The sequence below is a fragment of the Lissotriton helveticus genome, chromosome 9, assembly GCF_964261635.1.
Source record: "Lissotriton helveticus chromosome 9, aLisHel1.1, whole genome shotgun sequence".
NCBI classification, from domain to species: domain Eukaryota; kingdom Metazoa; phylum Chordata; class Amphibia; order Caudata; family Salamandridae; genus Lissotriton; species Lissotriton helveticus.
In genome coordinates, this window is record NC_136070.1 from 578,257,769 (window position 1) to 578,277,629 (window position 19,861).

General features: G+C 45.6%; 1 protein-coding gene across 7 annotated transcripts in view; it reads right to left on the bottom strand.

The window, feature by feature from the left end:
- Positions 1-19,861, bottom strand: part of RCOR2 (REST corepressor 2) — a 248,168-nt gene that overhangs the window by 11,700 nt on the left and 216,607 nt on the right. For 6 of the 7 annotated variants that reach the window (XM_078660543.1, XM_078660539.1, XM_078660542.1 and 3 more), the window contains exon 12: positions 5,238-5,452. In XM_078660543.1, coding sequence (XP_078516669.1) covers positions 5,238-5,452 — 215 coding nt within the window. The remainder of the gene's footprint in view (positions 1-5,237; positions 5,453-19,861) is intronic. The other variant, XM_078660544.1, reaches the window with a different exon arrangement.

Here is a 19,861-nt window from a genome sequence, read left to right on the forward strand (position 1 = left end):
TAACTCCGTTATCTCATAGAAAAGTATTTAAAGTAGAAGAGAATGGTCAAAAAGAAGTCTGCTTTAAAATTAAAAGGTTTTTTTATATGCAAGTGCAATTGCTCCATTACAATACAATGTCAGCATTAAGATTTTTTTTTTTTAACTGTAGAAATAATGATCGTAACAGTTTCTTACATGTCGGTGTAGTTTTGCAGTTTGAAGAATTTTCTGGATTCACATGCTGTAAATTATTCTGCCATCTAGTGGTTGGGTCTGGAATTTCTGTAAAAAAAACTTTAGTCCTTCTACTATTTTTGTTTTTTGTTGTTGGCGGGCATCAACAGCCTCCCCTTGTGACATCGTCTTACTTCCTCAGGAAGCTGGGGGAGAGGGGTTGGCCTAACGGCTAAGGCGCTCGGACCTGGGGAACTTGGTTCGAGTCTCGGTAACGACGCCAAAAACCCCCTGTGATTCTGGGCAAATCACTTAATCTCCCCGTGCCTAAAATTAAAGTGTGTCCTAATGTAACGTAACTGGTGCTATGTAAAGCGCTCTGATAACTGATTCGGTTCGGTTCTAGTTCGCGCTATATAAAACTCTGCAAAAAAAAAAAAAAAAGCTCCCACCTTTGGCCGCCAACTTCAGATTCTTTTTTTTTTCCTTGCTTCCTTTCTTCATCATTGGCGGAGGAGGATGGGTTGACTTGTGAATCCAGAAAATTCTCAAAGCTACAAAACTAAACCGACAGTTAAAAACTACACGTTTTGCAGTGCAAAAGTTTTCTGCTTTGTGAAATTGTGAACTGATGACCATGTTGCCGCCATACAAATGTCTTCAAGTGGTGTAAAAAGGCAATGGTTGCTCCCTTCCTTCCTGAATGTGTGCCTGGATTACTTTGTAAAGCCTCTCCTGCATTTTTGTGGCACAACTGGATAGTTTGGGCTATCCATCTTGCAATTGTGTTCTTGGTTACTGGTCTTCCTAGAAAACCATTTGCAAATGATACTTAGAGCAACATTGTTTCCTCATCAGCCTTTGTTCTTTCGATGTAATACATTACTGGCCGTCTAGAGCGTGTAATGACCTTTCTGCATGCGTTTCCTTTTTTTGAAGGAAACTTGGTATATGTTTCAGTTGGTTCATGTGGAACTGTGAGATCACCTTTGGCATGAATTGTGGATCACTGCTCATGACAATTCTGTCTTTGTGTACCTGGAAATAAGGTTCCTGTAAAGTAAATGCTTGTAACTCTCCAACGCATCTTAGTGATGTTATAGCCAATAAAAAAAGCAGTCTTTAGTGTGAGCCTTTGTAATGTAGCCTTGTGTATCAGTTCAAATGGTGCCTTCATTAATTGAGTGAGTACAATATTTAGATTCCATGTGGGTGAGGGTACCTTTTTAGGGGGTGCAATTCTCTTTGCTCCCTTTAGGAACCGCTTAATGAATGGTGAAGTGAAGAAACTTCTTTCAATGCGACTCTTGTATACACCACTATTGCTGCTAAGTGAACCTTCAAGGATGCGCAAGCCCACTTCCAATCCAGTAGATGTGTTAAGTACTTTAGTACTGTCCCATCCTTGGTGCTCTTCTTTAGTAAACCTTCCTTCAGACACCAGAGTATCGCATCGCTTCCATTTTGCTATATAACACTTTCTGGTTGGAGGTGGTATTGCCCCTCTTAAGACAGCCATTGTATTTTGAGGTAACTTTACATGTCTAAACTCTAAGCCTTCAGGAGCCATGCTGCCAGACTTAATGACTCCGGTTCTGGGTGAAGCACCCTTCCTTCTTGCATTGATAATAGATCTTGTCTGTTTGGTAATTTGTGAATTCTCTGCTGAGATAGCTCCAATAGTTGTGATGACCAAGTATGTCGCCCAACGTGGTGCAATTAGTATCAAAGTCTTGCTGATTCTGCATTTGTTGATGTCCTTGTGAAGTAGTGGTATCGGAGGGGGGGGGGCGGTGGGGGGCGGTGGGGGGCGTATGCAAATCTCCCTAACCAGTTTATCCACAGTGCATTCCGAATGGACTGGTGGCAGATCTATTTCTGGTTTTCTCCATTTTTGAAAGACCTTCATGAGTATTAACGGTTTCAGTTCCCATTCGTGAGACCATGTATTTTGTCTGCTTAGACTGTCTGCTTCGACATTGTCCTTCCCTGGTAGGTGGACCTCTAGGATCTCCATTTTTCTTGCCATTGCCCAATTCCACATTTCTTGTGATAATGTTGACAGTGGTAGAGACGGTGTCCCCCTGCTTGTTTACATAGAATATGGAGGTTGTGTTGTCTGTTTGTATTAGCATTGTCTTTCCCCATAGTTCTTTCTGAAAGGCTTTTAAGGCTAGGTAGGAATATCATTTTACCTTCTATTGTAACTTGCATTCGGTTTTCTTCTCTGTCCTCCTCAAGGCATCTCAACGTTGATCACATTTTCCTTGACATCCGTGTCTCCTTTCTGCGCCAGTTTGGTGTCCACGGTTTTCCTTCTCTTCCTCACTGGACAGGCCCAGCTCCTTCAGGAAAGGTTGCTTCTTCCATATTTCAGCCTTGGTGTAATGTGCCAGCTATATGTTGGTCTTACTTTGAATTTCTTCGGCTGGAATTCAGTGCAGGCCAAGCATTCCTCAGCACTACAGTCCTTGGGGAGGCACAAATTGAGATCTTGTGCAGATCCCTCTGCACAAACTTGTGGTGGCAGTTGGCGGAAAACCAAAAAGTGGTGTTCTCCGTCTCCCTTTCCTGCCTCACCTCAGTGTATTCTCCGCCCACGTGCTCCTGGTCCGACGGGACTCCCAGTCAGGGCTGGAGAAGGGATCTTCCCTAATGTAACTTGTCATCGTATGGTGTTAGTTGGTTGTTTCGCGGAGAACCTTTCGGTTTCTCTCTCGACAATTATGATTTTCTCAATTTCTTTCAGAATTCCTCTGTCTTGCTTCCAGACCCAACGGCAGAGTAAAGATTCTGAAGATGGTGACCGCATACAGGAAATTCCAGGGCGCACATCAGATATCACAAGAGCGGATGGACTTACCAACAAACAGTGACCAACAATGCCAAAGGAACAAAAAAAAAAAAAAAAAAAAAATAGGGTGAGGTCAAGATACGATTCCATATCCAACCAATAGAAGGCAATATAAGACACAGCATGTTCATCCACAAACAGATTCATGCTGCAAAACGAAATGGTTATAATCTGTAGGTGTAGTTTCCTTCTTTCCCTGCATTGCGTAATGCGCCTGTCTTTGCTTCTCCCTTCCTTTCACTCTTTTTTGCATGAAGCCTGCACAAGTCTCACAGCCCTCAGTATTGTGTTCTCACGTTAGGCACAGATTACACACCTGGTGGTTGTCCTTCTGGGCAAACCTATGGTGGCACCCCAGGCAGAGTTCTCCATGACCTCAGCAGGGGCCTCCATGCCCGTGTATTCTCTGACTGTCCTTTGTCAGCTGTCCATGTGCTCCACTAACTTCTCCTTTCAAACCAAACCTTTCAGACTGCGGTTTTTCTCTCTGGAACTTTGACTTTGTTTTCGATGGTCCTTCATTTTATTCTTCTTCTTCCGAAGATTGGAGGGCCTTCAGCGACCCTTCCACACCCAATGGAGCGAAAAAGAATCTCAAGATGGTATCCATGCACAGAGGCTTCCAGGGATAGCGTCTGACATCAGGAGAGGCTCGACTAAGCACCAAATGGTGAGAACAGTTGATGCCCAACAACAAAAATAATTAATAAATACATTAAAAAACAGAAAGAGAGACTACTACAAAAGAAGGATTCCAGACCCAACCACTAGATGGCGGAATAATACACAGCAAGTGAATCCAGAAAAGATTCACGACACAAAACCATGACTTTCAACCAACCAAGCCAGCAATGATAATGGTTTTAGCCAATTACAATTGGAAAATTTGTCCTACAAGCACCACTAGCACAGTAACTTCGAACTGTCAGTTCAAAATAATATGCTCTAATAGTGCATTTGTTTAATGCATTCCTGGACTAAGGGAGAATGTATCCTAATGTAATTGCATTTGCAGAGCACGTCATAACTCTGACAAGGCAGAGGCACTTTTGGTGGACCGGTATAATGCTACTCTGGGATGCTATTATTGACGATGAGTTGCCATGGTAATTCTTTGTTCATATGTACTTCTGATCTAGGCTGGCCAGAAGCAGCTGAGGGGCTCCACAAAGCACAAAAAGGCTGCTTACAGCAAGATACAAATGTAAAAATAGATGACCTAGACCACATTTTCGATTGTTCTTTTGCCTTTAAAGCATTCACTACAAACAAATTGGGAAAGATGCACTAAGTATTGTCATATGGCTCCACAAAGCACCATAAAGAAAGGAACACACTAGAAAGAAAATACAAAGGAAATAAAGAGCAGAACAGGAAAAAAAGGTCAACAGGTGGGAGGGGGGAGATAGGTACATGAAACAGAAAGGAGAAGGGAATAAGAGGTACATTGAGGTAGAGAGCTATGAGGCAGGAACAAGAACAGGGAAGGACTGAGGAATTAAGTTCTGAAACTGGTAAGAACACTGGAAATAAGAGCAAAAGGGAACATCTTGGATCTAGAAAGCAAGGAGAACAAGCAACAGAATACGTTTTATGAACAGGAAACACGAAGGACAACCAGAAACAGCTATAACATTGGGGTTGGGTCAGAACAAAAAAAACGCAAAGGTTTATCGTGATTAAAACCCAGAAGAAACCGAGATATACGTCTGAAAGGAGTACCAATGAGAAAGGGAACATGGGTGGAATGGAATTTGGGAATCATGAAAAATGGTGAATGTCTCAAACATGACAAGATTGCTGGCTAGGCTGCTGGATAACAGATGGTCCGGGGGGGGGGGGGGGGGGGTATATGGCAAAAGTACTGCAGATCAAGACCAAATCAAGAGTTCCATCCATCTTCACATATTTCCAGTCCTGAATTTCCTTCAACACTATGTTTTCTGGGAGTTGAAGGGACTCACCCATCTCGTAACGATTAGTAAAAATAAAAGCCCAGGACTGGAAATATGGTGTCTTGATGACATGGAGCTAGATGCTAACCCTTATAGGCAAGAAGCACAGCTCAGAATGACTTAACAGTGCCAGACGGTGCTAAGCAACAGAAGCCAAAGCACAGTGTGTAAATTACAAACAGGATATCTTTACTCTCCCTCCCTGCCCCCCATCATCACGAGAGACGCCAACCCCATTGTTACAGGGAAAGGATGCAGTCAAAAGTTCTTACTTCTTCCTCCTCCTCGCTGCTAGCCAGCGAGGCACTGGTGCTCTTGCCTTCCTCAGGGCGCCCGTGCAACTCTTGCTCCGCCTCCCACTCCTGCAGCACCTCCTCAAGGTTGAAGCGGCGGCGATAGCTGACAAAAAATGTTTTCACCTGCACCGCCGTCTTGTTCCCGATCACTTCGGCCACAGCGGCAAAGTCTTTGCCATACTTGCGAACAGCTGGTCGAAGAGTGAAAGGGTGGGGGAGACAAAAAAGGGGAAAACAAAGGTCAGGAGGCTTCTTCGTCTAGTCAATATTAGCAAAGAATTCCAAAGACAAGGACCAAATAGAAAAATGTTGGGCGCCTTCTATAAATGTCAATTTAAACTATTATCTATGGGTGAACAGCAAAAGAATGTCCCACTCGAATGACCCACAATGACAATCAGTTGCTACTGAAATCACAAATAACTACACAAACTGTCTATAGTCCCAAATGGTATTTTGTGTATTCCCTGTAATTTCAATCAATCTGTTAACATTGACTGCTATAAGATTTTTTGTGTGAGTTTATTTGGAGTTAGTTCCAGGGGATTCTCGTTTTCACTCAGCTCTTAAAAAAATGTTAAGAGATTAGTCATTCAAAATGTTATGCGTTCTATTTTGACTTTAGTGCAATTGCCCTCTTATTTTTTGCCAAGGTTTTCGTTTCCGATTGGCAACTAATGTGCATTCTGTAACCAATAATAAATTCAGACTTGAATCCATTCGAGCATTACCTGGAGCCTTGAAAATGAGGAGATGATCCTTTACAGTTCCAACTAGACTTTATAAATCAGATAGAAAATAAACTAATAAACAAACACTGTACACCCAGATTAAATTAAATACTCCTACGTTAAGAAGTTATATGGAACTTGTAAGTGAAAATAAGGGTTCTCGAGAATGTTGTGTGCAAAACTGCTTGGGAGATGGCCAAGACGTTAAGCTACAAGTCAATGGCTGGGAAAAAGAGTTGCAATTTGTTCCGGCACACCAAATTCAGGAGGACATCTCCACCAGCTTGACAGGGGTGAAAGTCAGCCTCAAGATCCAGCTCTGAGGCTGGTAAGGGCAAGATCTGGATTTGCTTTTCTTGTCTCCAGGGTGTGAATTTGGGGTTGAAAGGGCTGCTAGGTGCCATAGCACTAGTAGAGAGGCATTAGTAAAGAACTGAAATAAGCAATCCACCAACAGCAACAACGTTATCAATGGGGTATTGGTTAGACCTGGGACAACATAAAGGATACGAGCATCCAGAATTTCTGACCTACCAAGTTTGGGAGGCAGGGGGCAGAGGCAATGCTAATTAATTTAAATATGAAAGTCATAATGAAAAAAAAGAAAAGGAACTTGTTCCAATGCTGCAAGTAGACCATAATCAGACAGCAAGATCATACAATTGGATGGGGAACAAACAAATAATAGGATGATGCAAACAGCAGAGAACATTACGCCCAGAATATTATGAGTATGAGTAGTCCCCTAAATTTTACTAACCAGTTCTAGAATTATATGCGAAGCCTGCAAAACGATCTAATACAAATACCACAGAGCAAGCCCTGCAAACCTTGGCTACAACTAGGATAAAGCAGATAAAACAGATAAAAATACTGGGAAAATATGGAATAACCAACAAGTGAGATGAACTGGAGTATGCTGTCAAGGTAGCAAAACATCAGTCTGAAAAATGAAACCGGCAATGGAAATGGAGGACATAATTAGCTCAATGCAGGACTTTTTCAAATAAAAAAACACTAATGATGGAGCACACGTTGTATCTTACACTGGAAGATCCCACAGGGTCGAGAAAATGAGGGCCAAATACACAACAGCAAGGAACATCTTAAAAAACTGTCCTGGTTCAAGCTCAAAGAACCTCTGTCCAACATGAGGTCAAGAGTTTAAGTATCTTAGAACCTGTCACAAAACACACACTACAGAAAGGAGAAGTTATTGTGGTAATCGAGGAGTTCAACTGATGAAAGGCAATATCAGGAAAGCTTTCCTTACCGAGTAAGCATCTGCTTGTAGCGTGTAGTTGAATAGATTCACATGCTCTTAGAACTCCTACCATTTAGAGTAAGGCTCGGATGTTTGCAACTTGTTGTTTTTTGAAAAAATCTCTTAAGTCACAAGGTATATGGTGACTTCTCCTTATGTGTGCATTGCAAATGGGCCCGGACTCCATTTTAGATTGTTTTTTTCTGCCATATGGTTCGAGCATGACGAACGGAGTCACTTTACTCCACCGCACCAAGTCTAATTTTGACACCAATCAAAGTGGAAAATGACTTCCTACTGCCGACTCACTACCTAGACCTCCACGAGACAGAGGATCAACAGACTTGTCACCGCAGGGTTGCAAGCCCAGCTAGGGGCCTCGAGCGCCCAAGCTTCAACTCAATGTTTTCTCTTTCGAGAATGCACAGCTGGTGATAGAACAGACCCCCTTTTAACACTGCCCCCACTGTAATGCAAAATACCTCTGGTCTGACCACCACCTGGTGTGTAATTTGTGCTTGTCGCCTCAACACAATGACACCACGCATGAGGCCTGCCTGGTGTTTAGGTCCAAAAAGACTCTTTATCAAGATGTAAAGACACTCCAAAGAGGATACACCGGATATCTTTGGGGAAGATCCTTGGGCTCCGAAGACATTGAGGACATTCCGGCCACCAACTATTGTAAGCAGCAGTTTTTGTCTCCGGTTCTGAAGAAGAGCAGGAACAATCCACTTCTACGACAAAGCAACTGGACCACACACACAAAACCGCAGGTCGCAGAGTGTAGCAGACCCTCATACCAAACCCGCCCAATTCTCTTACGGTGAGGCGTAGCACCATACCGAGGTTGTCGGGCCATTAGGCCTATGAAGTCAAGCCAGCTCTCTGGGGCACCTCATTGCTTTGGCACAGGTCAAACCCACAAGAAGCTAAAAGGGCTGGCACCCCCCCCCCCACACACACACACACACACACATCCACAGGCACTCAACATTCCTGACCGGCCACCAAGACAAACATTTTAGCCTCCTGGCACCGAAGCCCATGTTGCAGTTAAAAATTACAACAGGCTCCAAGACGCCGCTGACATCGTAAGCCCTTGGAGCGGACGCCACCTTTGGCGCTGAACAACCGGGAGCCAAGACCTCTACCTCTGTGCAGAGACCGTCGACCTTGTTGCTGCAGAGGCCCTACCCTTCAACACGGAGGACCACCTGCAAGAAAGCTGCCACCAATCAAAGCATTCAATCCTTGAGCGGCTCCAAATGGAGCTCGATGTCAGGCAAAAGAGACTGTACATACATCCTCAGACTTCTAAACCACTGCCCAAGGTGGTTGACAACTTAAGAGGAAGTCAACCTTTGAAGAGGGCTTCACTTCAGCACCAGAGTCAAATCACAAGCATAAAAAGAGGCACAAGGGCACCAGCCCCATCCACTTTGCCCCTTCCACTCCTCCTCTATCTCCCCAGCCTCTTCTTCCTCCTACTTCACCTCCTCCTATCCCTTGCCTGCCCCCTCCAGACACTACCAAAGACATACACATCTCTCTGTTCACCACAATCCTCGACAGCATTACACAGCCCCTACCAGGAGGGAGTGCCATAGGACATAACTTGGGAGCCAAGTGAGGGGAGAGTCCCCTGGGAGGATCATAATGATACTAATTACTCCGCCCTTGAATACCTCGAAGCTGAACTCAAAATTCACGGCTCCCAACCCATTCGCCTTCACAACATATATAACCCTCCCGGCAATACACATCCCTTCGTTGATGAGCTATCCGACCTTCTTACACAATTGTCACTTTCCAACTCCCAAAACATTTCCCTAGGAGACATCAACCTCCATTGGAATGAGACTAATAACCTCTCTATCACCTCCTATCCAACCTTCTCGAGATCAATAACCTCGAGCAACTTTGTAAATCTTCGACCCATTCCAAAGGAGCAATCCTAGATGCCATCATTACAAGCAAAGATCTAGCCCTCCTATCCAACATCGTTCCCATCGACTGGTCCGACCATCATCTCATTCTGTTCTCTATAGCGGTCTCTGCCATCCCTCCTCCCACGAAAATCATTAAACCCATGAAACTGCCCAGAAATCTTAATAATATCCCCCCTGATTTACTGGAATCCAAACATGCCCAACTTCTCGCCATCCCTCCCTCACTGAACGCGAATGAGCTTACAGAACACTACAACAAAGCAGTCGTGGATACCCTGGACCTCCTGGCCCCGCTGAAGCTTAAAAACCAAAGAACCATTCCTTCCAAATCATGGTTCTATTCTGAGCTTAATAATGAAAGACGCTCACTTAGACGGACGGAAAGAACGTGGAAACAACACCCTACCCCTTTGCACCTAGCTCGCCTCAGACTTGCAAGATCATCTTACAAAAAACACATCTTTAAACAAAAAGCATCCTTTTTCCGAGCACAACTGGACCGAGCCAAAAATAGTCCCAGAGAACTGTTTAAGATTGTTCGCAATCAAACCTCATCTACTCCTCCTATACTTCTGGCCTCGACCACTAGATGCGAAGAAATAGCCCTCTTTTTCTCTGAAAAAATTGCTAGAATAGAACAATCCTTCCTCCTGACTCCGACCCCTACCTCCATTTTGGACACCTATCCTAACTCACCTGCATCCCTCCCACCCCCCCTGCTCCCTCCATGATCCTACATAACATTGATCTCCCGTTCCCCTCCATTCCTTCCTCCCTCCACGATTCCAATCCCCCTAACACTCTCCTTAAAAATAACGCCGCCTGGCATAATTTCCAGCCAGTTACTGAAAGATGTCTTTGACATCATTGCGAAACTTAAACCCTCCTCCCACACCAAAGAATCCCTCCCCTCTAAACTTGCCCAAAATCTCAAACACATCATTACCCCTTCCTGGACCTCGAACATTAACACTTCCCTAGCCACCGGCTGTGTCCCTACCTCCCTACAACTGGGCCAAATCACCCCCATTCTCAAAAACCTTACTGCCGACCCTAATGACCTCAACAACCTCCGTCCTATTTCCAATCTGCCCCTTCTCTCGAAAGCCCTGGAAAAATGTGTCCTTCAGCTTGACAGACACATTGAACTTTTTAACTTACTTGACCCCCTCCAATCAGGCTTCAGGAAAGGTTGCAGCACTGAAACCGCCATGCCTAACATTGTAGAGGACATTTACCACTCCCTCGACAATGGCGAATCTAGCCTATTGATCCTCCTCGATCTCTCCGCAGCGTTCGATACCGTTAACCATTCTGTTCTACTCAGTCCTTAGAGAACGATTTGGCCTAAATGGTATGACTCAATTGGTTTGTCTCATACCTACAACACCGTGCTCAACAAATTAAAATCCAAAACTGCTTATCGAACCCCTCCCCCATTTCTCTAGGAGTTCCGCAAGGATCCATACTCTCTCCCTCTCTCTTTAACCTCTTCATGGAACCCCTCACCCTCATTCTCAAACAAGCCGGGATCAACTACCATCTTTACGCTGACGATACTCAACTCTACCATAAGATAAAAACCCATGCTGACATCCGCCACCTCAACAACACCCTCATCAAAATTCAAGCCTGGTTCCACTCGAACCACCTCAAACTTAACCCTAAAAAAACTGAAATTATTCTTTTCTCCCCAAAAAACAACCAGCTCCCCATTCAAAATTGGATCACAGACCTTAATGCCCTCAACTGCCTCTTGTCCCTAGTCACCTCAGTCAAATCCTTGGGCATCTCCCTTGACAACCGCCTATCTCTCAACGTACACATCAAAAACTCTGCCAAAGGAGCCCTCTTTACCCTCCGTAACCTTAAGAGAATTAAGCCCTTCATCCCAATTGATGATTTTAAACCAGCAGTTCAATCTCTTGTTCTATCGCGCATTGACTACGGCAATGCCATCCTCACCGGAATTCCCAAAACACACCTGGCACCTCTAAAATCAGTGCTCAACCTCGCGGCCAGGCTTATCACAGACTGCAAACGATTTGACCACATCTCTCCCGCCCTCAAAACCCTCAAATGGCTCCCCATTGAAGGCAGATCCACTTATAAAACCGCCTGCATTACGCACAAAATCCTCCACCAAAACACACCGACATACCTTGCTATCAAATTGACCAAAGCAGGCTGCACGCGATCCCTGAGAAGCTCTAACACCCTCCTACTTATCCCCCCTTCAGAAAAAGAATTGCACTCAGTCACGCTCCTTTTCAGGCAATGCCCCTCTTATTTGGAATGCCCTCCCACCAGACCTCCGTTGTAACCAGTCATACCCCAGCTTCAAAAAAAGAACTCAAACTTCTTCTCCTTAATAAATACGGGGGCTTCTAATTACCTCCCGAGTGGCCTCGCCTTCTTCAGCATCCCCCCACCCAGCTGCTCCGCCTACGGCCAGTGAACCCCCTCCTGCCCCCCTTCTCCTTCCCTTCCCCTTCAATCTTATCACCTTCCCTCCCCTCCTTGCCTCTCCTTTACCTCCCGTTTCTTACTACACCTTATGACCTTCATTTTTTCTTTCACATTTTTGTCCTTCCTGGTCCTAGGTATATTTTATCGAACCTTCCCACCAAACTGCGACCTCTATATTGTATATCTTATTGTGTTTAAGCAATTGTTTTTTTTAACTTTTTCATCTAGTTTAACCTTTATCCTATGTGGACAGCTTATTTTTGAATCAACTTTCTGTACTTATACACACTGTACCTGTATTTAAACACCTTTCTGTTACAATTGTAAAGCGCTCTGATACCTCTGGGTCCAGCCAGCGCTATATAAAACCTCTAAAATAAATAAAATAAAAATCATTCTGTAGACCCTGCTGGGTACCCTGACCTAGATCTGTATCTATTGTTACAGGTAAGTAACATTTTCCTTAGCATGCAGTGAGGTCAGTTTTTGGGCCTGATTACATGTTTTTTTTATTATTTAATTGTAAATGTGTAGAAAGTGTTATCCCTCTTAATGCACTGTTATGCTTGCACAACATTCTCCATGTTGTAACTGGAAGAAACATCACATGTATAGACTGTGCATGCAATCAATCACAGGAAGGGTCCCAACAACAGTGTCCTTTTTTAAGGATCACCAGAAATGCGAGTCCTAAAGTCACCAACTGTGCAGGGTCTTCCTCTGTCAAGAAAACGTGCACACAGATCAAGCAGTCCTCCCCAGAGTAAAGACTCATTTAGGTTAATTACACTTGCCAGTGGCAATTCAATAAGAAGGTATGGTTCTCAAGCATTGAGACTTAATATTTTGTTTGAATTTTCCCGGTGTAAGACCGGCAGTTCCAGGTAAATGATTAAAATGACAATGTTAGAATGCACAAACTGAACAATATTTTATGCAGCCTATACTACTCTTTGGTCCATTTACAAAGCAGGCAATGAGGCGGGGGAGCACAGGGAACTCATGATCCCTATTGCAGGTCTATTCGATAAGGTTTTAACTTCAGAGACTGCAAGTTACTGCTATTGCTGAAACGGTTATGCTTCAGTTCTGATAAGGACAGTTTTGTTACTTCATTTCCTTTTTCCGGGGACAAATGAACACTCATCAGGGAGATCATAGTCCAAAGAAAGCACTTGTGGATGGCACTCTTGCCGATGATCAAGAAGACCTATTTTGCTACTGCGACTCAGCATCAATGGTTACTACTCTTTGACCCACACTGGCCTCTAACCCGGTTATCCTCTGACCTCAAAGTAACACCTACTTTTTCTTCAAGAGCCTTCATCTCTGATCTTTGAGGAACAGTAAGTCAAGACGAACAGAAAGAAAACAAAGAAGAGGTCAAGTTGGATGAGGAAGGCTCGACAAACGTGATGAAACTATCCTCAAGAGGTTAGACATTCAATCTATGCCTTTGATGGAGGGGAAGATTATGTAGAAGATGAGAAGGCGCCATCAAGGTGGCCTATCGTAATGATTGAACATGATCGAAGACAATTATTCTCCCTTTTTGTTGATGTGCTTTCCTGCACCAGATGGTTGCTTAACATACGTGCCATCCAATCTGGCTTAGATCCAAGAATAAACGAAACCAGATGTGTGTACATGGTACAGAAAAAGGTCTTCTAGATGATGTATGTACATGAGAAAAAGTGGCTCTAGTCCTCCAGATTTCTATAAACCTAGCTCACTCAGTTTAGCAATGCTGGTGAGTGCTTGAAAGAGGTGTTGAAACTCCCTGCGAGTATTCTCTCCAGTGATTTTTTTCAAAGTTTGTTATGTTATGTTATATTTATTTTTGTATAGCGCGCGTCGACTCAAAAAGAGTATCCTGGCGCTTTAGCAGCGAGACCTACAGTAAAATAACATAACACGACAGTAAAACAAAAAGGGGAAATGCAGCAAGAGGAGGGAGAGAGGCCTATAAAGTGAACAGCCAGGTCTTTAGACCCTTCCTAAAAGCAAGCAGGCTGGTGGCGCACCGGAGTGTCAGCGGCAGAGAGTTCCACAGCTGTGGTGCCAGCAGTCCAAAGGAACGACCTCCAATGCGAGCTCTTTTCACACGTGGCACCACTGCCAGAAACTGTGACTCCAATCTAAGAGCACGGGCCGGATGGTAGAAAGACAGTCTCCTTTGAAGGTACTTCGCGCCCCCGGCGTGAAGGGCCTTATAAGCCAGAGTCAGCGTCTTAAAGATGATGCGCTTGCGGATAGGCAGCCAGTGTAAGGCCTGCAAGAGACCCACCACACTAGCACGCCTATTTAAGCCATAAATGGCTCTTGCCGCCGCGTTCTGTGCCACCTGTGGAGCCGCTGTAACAGATACTCCGGCAGGCCCAGGTAAAGGACATTGGCATAGTCCAGCCTGGACCCGACCAGAGCCTGTACAGTCAGTTTCCGATGTTCCTCCGACAAAAGGGGTAGAAACTTCCTCAGTACCCTAAGGAGACCGAAGCAAGTGCCCGTCACCCCCAAAATCTGGGCTCTCATTGTCAAGCCCTTGTCCATCTTGACCCCCAAATTCTTAGCCACTAAAGATGGACAGGAAGGTGGAAACATGCTAGTAGGCCACCAGATGTGCCAGTCAGGGTCCGACGCACACCCAAAGAAGAGAACTTCGGACTTTTCGGAATTGCACTTGAGGCCACTCAAATGAAACCATCTAAAGACAGCCCCAAGGCAATCCCGGATGCTCTCTCCATTAAAGTCTCCTCCGCTCTTGCAGGAGAAGAGGAGCTGTGTGTCGTCGGCATAGGACACGATCCGGGCCCCAAAAGACTCCGCCAGTGCCGCCTAAGGGGTCATAAAGATATTAAAGAGGGTCGGGCTCAAAATAGAGCCCTGCGGGACCCCAACACCCAATGGCGGCATCACAGCAGAGTCCGGGGAGGCCCAGACCGTTTGTCGACGGTCAGCTAGAAATGATGAAAACCAGCTGAGCACCGTCCCCCTGAGGCCTATCTCATAGAGTCTAGAGAGAAGGCGATCATGGGGGACGGTGTCAAAGGCCGCCGACAAGTCCAACATGACCAGCATGGCCTTGCCCCCCGAGTCCAGTACCCCTTTAATGTCTTCCGACACCTCCAGGAGCGCTGTCTCTGTGCTGAGATTAGGGCGAAAGCCCGATTGGGAGGCATGCAGAATCTCATGCGATTCCAAAAAATTGGAGAGCACCGTGTGTATGTGCTTCTCCAAAACTTTCATAAGGGCAGGCAAGAGAGAAATTGGTCTATAATTGACCAAAGCCTCAGGGTCGAGGCCAGGCTTCTTCAGCAACGGAATCACCATTACCTGCTTCCATGCTGGCGGAACCAGACCCTGACTTAGTGAAAGATTAAGAAGTGGGTTGACCAAAGGATTTAAGACTCCCGCCATTCTGGATAGAAACTTAGCCGGGCACGGGTCCAAGGGCGATCCAGATTTAAGCGTGCCCATAAGCCCTAAAGAAGCGGCGGCTGAAAGAGGAGGGAAGATTGCCAGCGTCGGGCCAGATGAAACTGCCAGACGCGAGCTATCCTCTGTGCAGGTTACACCTGCAGGCACCACCAGATGGAAAGAGTCCTGGATAAGCTTTATCTTGCTGGTGAAAAAGTTAGCAAGATCCACTGCCCAAGACTTCGGGGGCAAATCGCGCGAAACATTAGAGCGGGGAGCTGTAAATTCTCTCACTATGGAGAAGATTTCCTTGCAGGAGTTAGAGGCAGCCTCTATTCTCCCAGCAAGATAAACCCTTTTTCCAAGGCGAATGTCCCGCTGATATGCCTTAACCGCTGTCTTGTAAAGCAGTTTTGCCTCAGGATCATATTGGGAGCGCCAAACTCTCTCCGCCACCTTACAAGACTGTCGGGCGGTCGACAGTGCCGCAGTGAACCACGGGGCAGACACCCGTTTCGGTGTTAAGCGGGGGGCCATCACTGGGGCAAGGTCGTTAAGCCTATCCAACAGCCAACCCTGCAGAGCTTCCAGATCTTTTTCGAGATCTCCCGTGAAGGGGCACGGATGGTCCAGCGCCGCCTGAGCGAGCATCGCCGGGGTCACAGAGTGATAAGCCCGATGGGCGCGGCGCTGTTGCTGAGATCCGGAATTGGCAGGTCTCATAGTACCTTTAACCAAAAATTTGGCAAGCCTGTGGTCTGACCAGAGCACCGGAATTATCTCCTTAACCTCCAAAGGGGATGTCGAAAAGACCTGGTCCAGGGTGTGCCCCTTGTCATGCGTGGGTCCCGAAAGAAACGGAATCAGGCCCAAGGGGGCGGTGGCCTCCAAAAATTTGGTGGTATCCGGATCTAAAGGGTCGTCCATGCTGAAGTTAAAATCTCCAGCAACAATACACTGATCCGCTTTCAGGACCAGGCCTGAAAGAACGGACTCAAAATCTTCGAAGAAGGTGCCCGGTGAACCGGGTGGTCTGTAGACCAGCAGACCTTTGAAGGATTGGTGGGGTGCCAAGGTGATGGAGAAGGCAAGGGACTCAGAGCCGCGGATGTCATCTACAGGCAGAATGGAACAAGCCACACTCTCCTTCACCACCAGAGCAACTCCTCCACCCCTACCCTTGAGTCTATCCTGCCTAAAGACATTGTAGCCAGCGGGGATGGCAGCAGCCACATCGGGATTGGAGAATTCCCCCAGCCAGGTCTCGGTTAACATGAGACAAAGGGGCTTTTCCAAGTCTAGGAGGTCATAAATGTCCTGCGCATGCCTAGCCAAAGATCTAGTATTCAGCAGCATGCAGAGATGCCCCACATGATCGGTCTTTATGTTAGAGGGGCAAAACACAGCACAGCTAGGACGCCAATCGCACCCAGGACAACAGCATCTGTTCACTGCTTTTCCTTCCTTCAAGGGGCATCTGAATCAATTTTCAACCAGTAGGATATAGATGCCCAATTTCTGTCCCTCTTATTATCAGTATGTTCGTAGAGTATTCTTAGTGTGATGGAAGTGCACCACTGCTCGTTATGCCTGCATAGGCCTTAAATATATTTGTGTGAAAAACAAGCTTTTATTCTTTTCCAATTTTATGTTTATCTCCGAGTTGCATTTCCTACAACAGTACTGCCTCTGCTGCAGCCTAAATCTTATCAAGTGTTAGATTGTTTTCTCATGTTCGTAATATGGAATAGCTTAATATAAAGTTGCCAATACCTTGGTTATTCTTTTCACATTTATTTTTTCGACTCAAAGCTATTCGGAGCTTGAAGATGCTGCCAGCATGTTTAGGTTGTTTAATCTCTCCATAATGTACTTCAGCACCACCCCACTGTATTTCTCTTTTCCCAGGGCTCCTGTTCTTGTACTTTATCTTTAAGCACCAATAAAATTGGTTTTCCATATATTTTGTATGTGGTAGGAAGTATTCTGTGTGCTGGAATTCAGATCAAGAGTGGAATAATCCAGGTGCCATAATTAAGACCACCAGCCCCTCCTCCCACTTAACATCTGGACCTTCATCAATACCACTAACTTAAGGTCAGTGCAGAGAGTCTGTATCATCCATAAACAAACCATGTGTGTGCCCCAACAAGGTGTCCTATTAAGCAAACGTTTAGTGGTCAGTCAACTCTGTGTCTGTTTTTTCCAGCTCTTGTTCCTTTTGGTAACGGACGATGCTGCGTCTTATTTATCTTATGAAGGCCTTGTCATCAGATCCTTGACCCCAATATTGCAGTGCGACGATTTAATAGAGCGACGTTGAGAGCCTATTGAAAAGTATAGGAATGCAAACTTCAATGAGCGTAACTGCAAGTGGGCGAAATACATTAGCTCAAAAGTAGGGCCCATGAGTCTGGCGAGGACTACGCTCAGGTTCCATTGACGGTCTGGTGGCACCATTGGAGGAATGATTCTCGATGAAAGCCTTGATGACAGCTATACAGAACAAGGAAGAGTGTTGCCTGTTCTGCATGGAAGCAGCTATGGTGGCTAAATGGAGTCTAATAGAAGAGTTTGCTAACCAGAAGTGTTGTAGATGAAGGAGGATTGTTTTAAATTAAGGGGGAGGCAGCATATGATGTCCTGAACTTCATGGTTCAGTTGATTTATATGCTTTGGGGTACAGTCGCAGTAAAATCTCTTCCATTTTACTGTATAGCAAGCTGGAGTGGTTGGTCTGTGTGCTTCCTTGAACATATCAATGCACTCCTGTTGGAGGCGATGGGATCATCTCCGGTGCCAGATAGCTAAGTTGAGCAGTTTGGGGTCTGGATTTCTGATCTTTCCCTTGTTTCTAGTGAGAAGGTCTGCAATGTTGAGGAGCTTCTCTTGGGGACTGAAGGACATTTGTCGAAGAGTGGCGTACCAGGGCTATCTGGCCCTTGTGGGAGCTACAGGGATGAGTGTCTGCACGTTAAACACATCTTCCACACCTCAAGTGGAAGGAGAGGCAGAAAAGCGGAAGCACATATACTTGATCAGTTCATTCCAAGTGTGATGCCCATAGACTATGGGAACCTGGCGGCAAGGTTTGGGCATTTTGCATTCTTTGGGGTGGTAAACAGATCTGTGGACTTTTAATGCTTTGGTATTGACTTCCCATTCATGGATTTCTTGGTGTAATCTGCTGACTAGGTCTGTTAGGTCGTTGTCCACTCCTGGAAGGTAGTCTGCTATCAAGTGGATGCAGTGACAAAGGGACCAAATCCAGACTGTCTGAGCTACAAGGGAAAGGCAGAGAGAGTATGTGCCATCTTGCCCGCTCGGATTAGCACTACCTTGCATTATAGCTGAGGGAGGCAGGCTTTCAGGGCCAGCTGGATTGCTAGGGGTTTGAGATAGTTGATGTGGTAACCCTTCTGTTGCAGGATCCACATCACTTGCACTGCTACGAGATTGGGATTTGCTACCCATCCTGCTTGTGATGCATCTGGGGTGATGGTGGCCTGTAAAGGGTCTTTAAAAGGCCAGTCCTGCAACAGGATCTTGCTGTTCAGAGTAGACAGCAAAAAACACTTGCGTTTACCATAACTAGATTCTCCACTGCTTCGGACCCCTGTACTGTAAGGCACTGTTGAAACGCACATGTGTGAGGCCTGCCATGGGGGACTATGGTGATACAGGAGGCAATGATGCGGAGGAGTTGTAGAACTGCAATGACTGGTAGATGACAATTTGGCTGAAAAGGAGGGTCAAGCTGTTGGCAAGTCATGACTCTTTGTAAACTAGGGTTAGACCTTGCCTGTCACGGAATTAAGAGTTGATCCTAAAAAGGGTTGAATCTGCAGGGGGACAAGATGCGACTTGGTGACGCTGATGGTAAAACCTAAAGAGTGTAGTAGAGCTATACCGGTTTGCAAGTGAGCGATGCATTGTCACTCGCTTGATATCTTGATCAGCCAATCGTACAAATGGAGAAAACGTGACTGTCCTCTCGTATTAAATGCGCTGTGACCAACGCAGAGAGCGTTGGTGGGCTGGGTGGATGTAGAAATATGCATCCTCCTGGTCGAATGCTGCAATGATGTCTCCTTCCTGCAGCAGAGGTATGAGGTCCTGAAGTGTTACCATTGGAATGGTTCTCACACTATGTATTGATTGCGAGGTCTGAAATCAAGAATTGGTCTGAGGGACCCATCCTTTTTTGGTGATCAGAAAGTACAGGAAGTAAACACCAGTCTCTTGGTACTGTGAGGGACAGGTTTGAAGGCCCCTTTTGTAGGAAGGCATGTAATTTTTCCTCTAGAAGGTGTATGTTGTCCTCGCTGAAGTGTGAGATGTGAAGCGTGAAGCGATACGTTAGGAGGGTACGAGTTAAACTCTCAACAGTACCTGTGTTGAACTGTTTTTCAGCATATGTTGTTGGGTGGGAGTTGTAGGTAGTCATGTTTGGAGGTGGTGGAGGCGCCCTTACCGGAACCTCCTTTGGCTTGTCCTTTGTTATTGTGACCTCGATAGCCCACACTTGTGCATAACCTATAGACATTTAAGGCTATAGGGGTTGCTATTGCCTTTTAGTAAGAACTTGCATCTGGGGAAGTGGTCTCAGAACCTTCAGGGCACTGCTGCCTACAAAATGACTAGTGGTTTGAAGAGCTCCCCCCCCCCCCCCCCCCTGGCATTTAGTCCCAATGAGCTCTATCGTATCTTGCCAGTAGACCAACACAATTGACAAAGGGTCAGTGGTTGGCTGTCTTTGTGGCTACC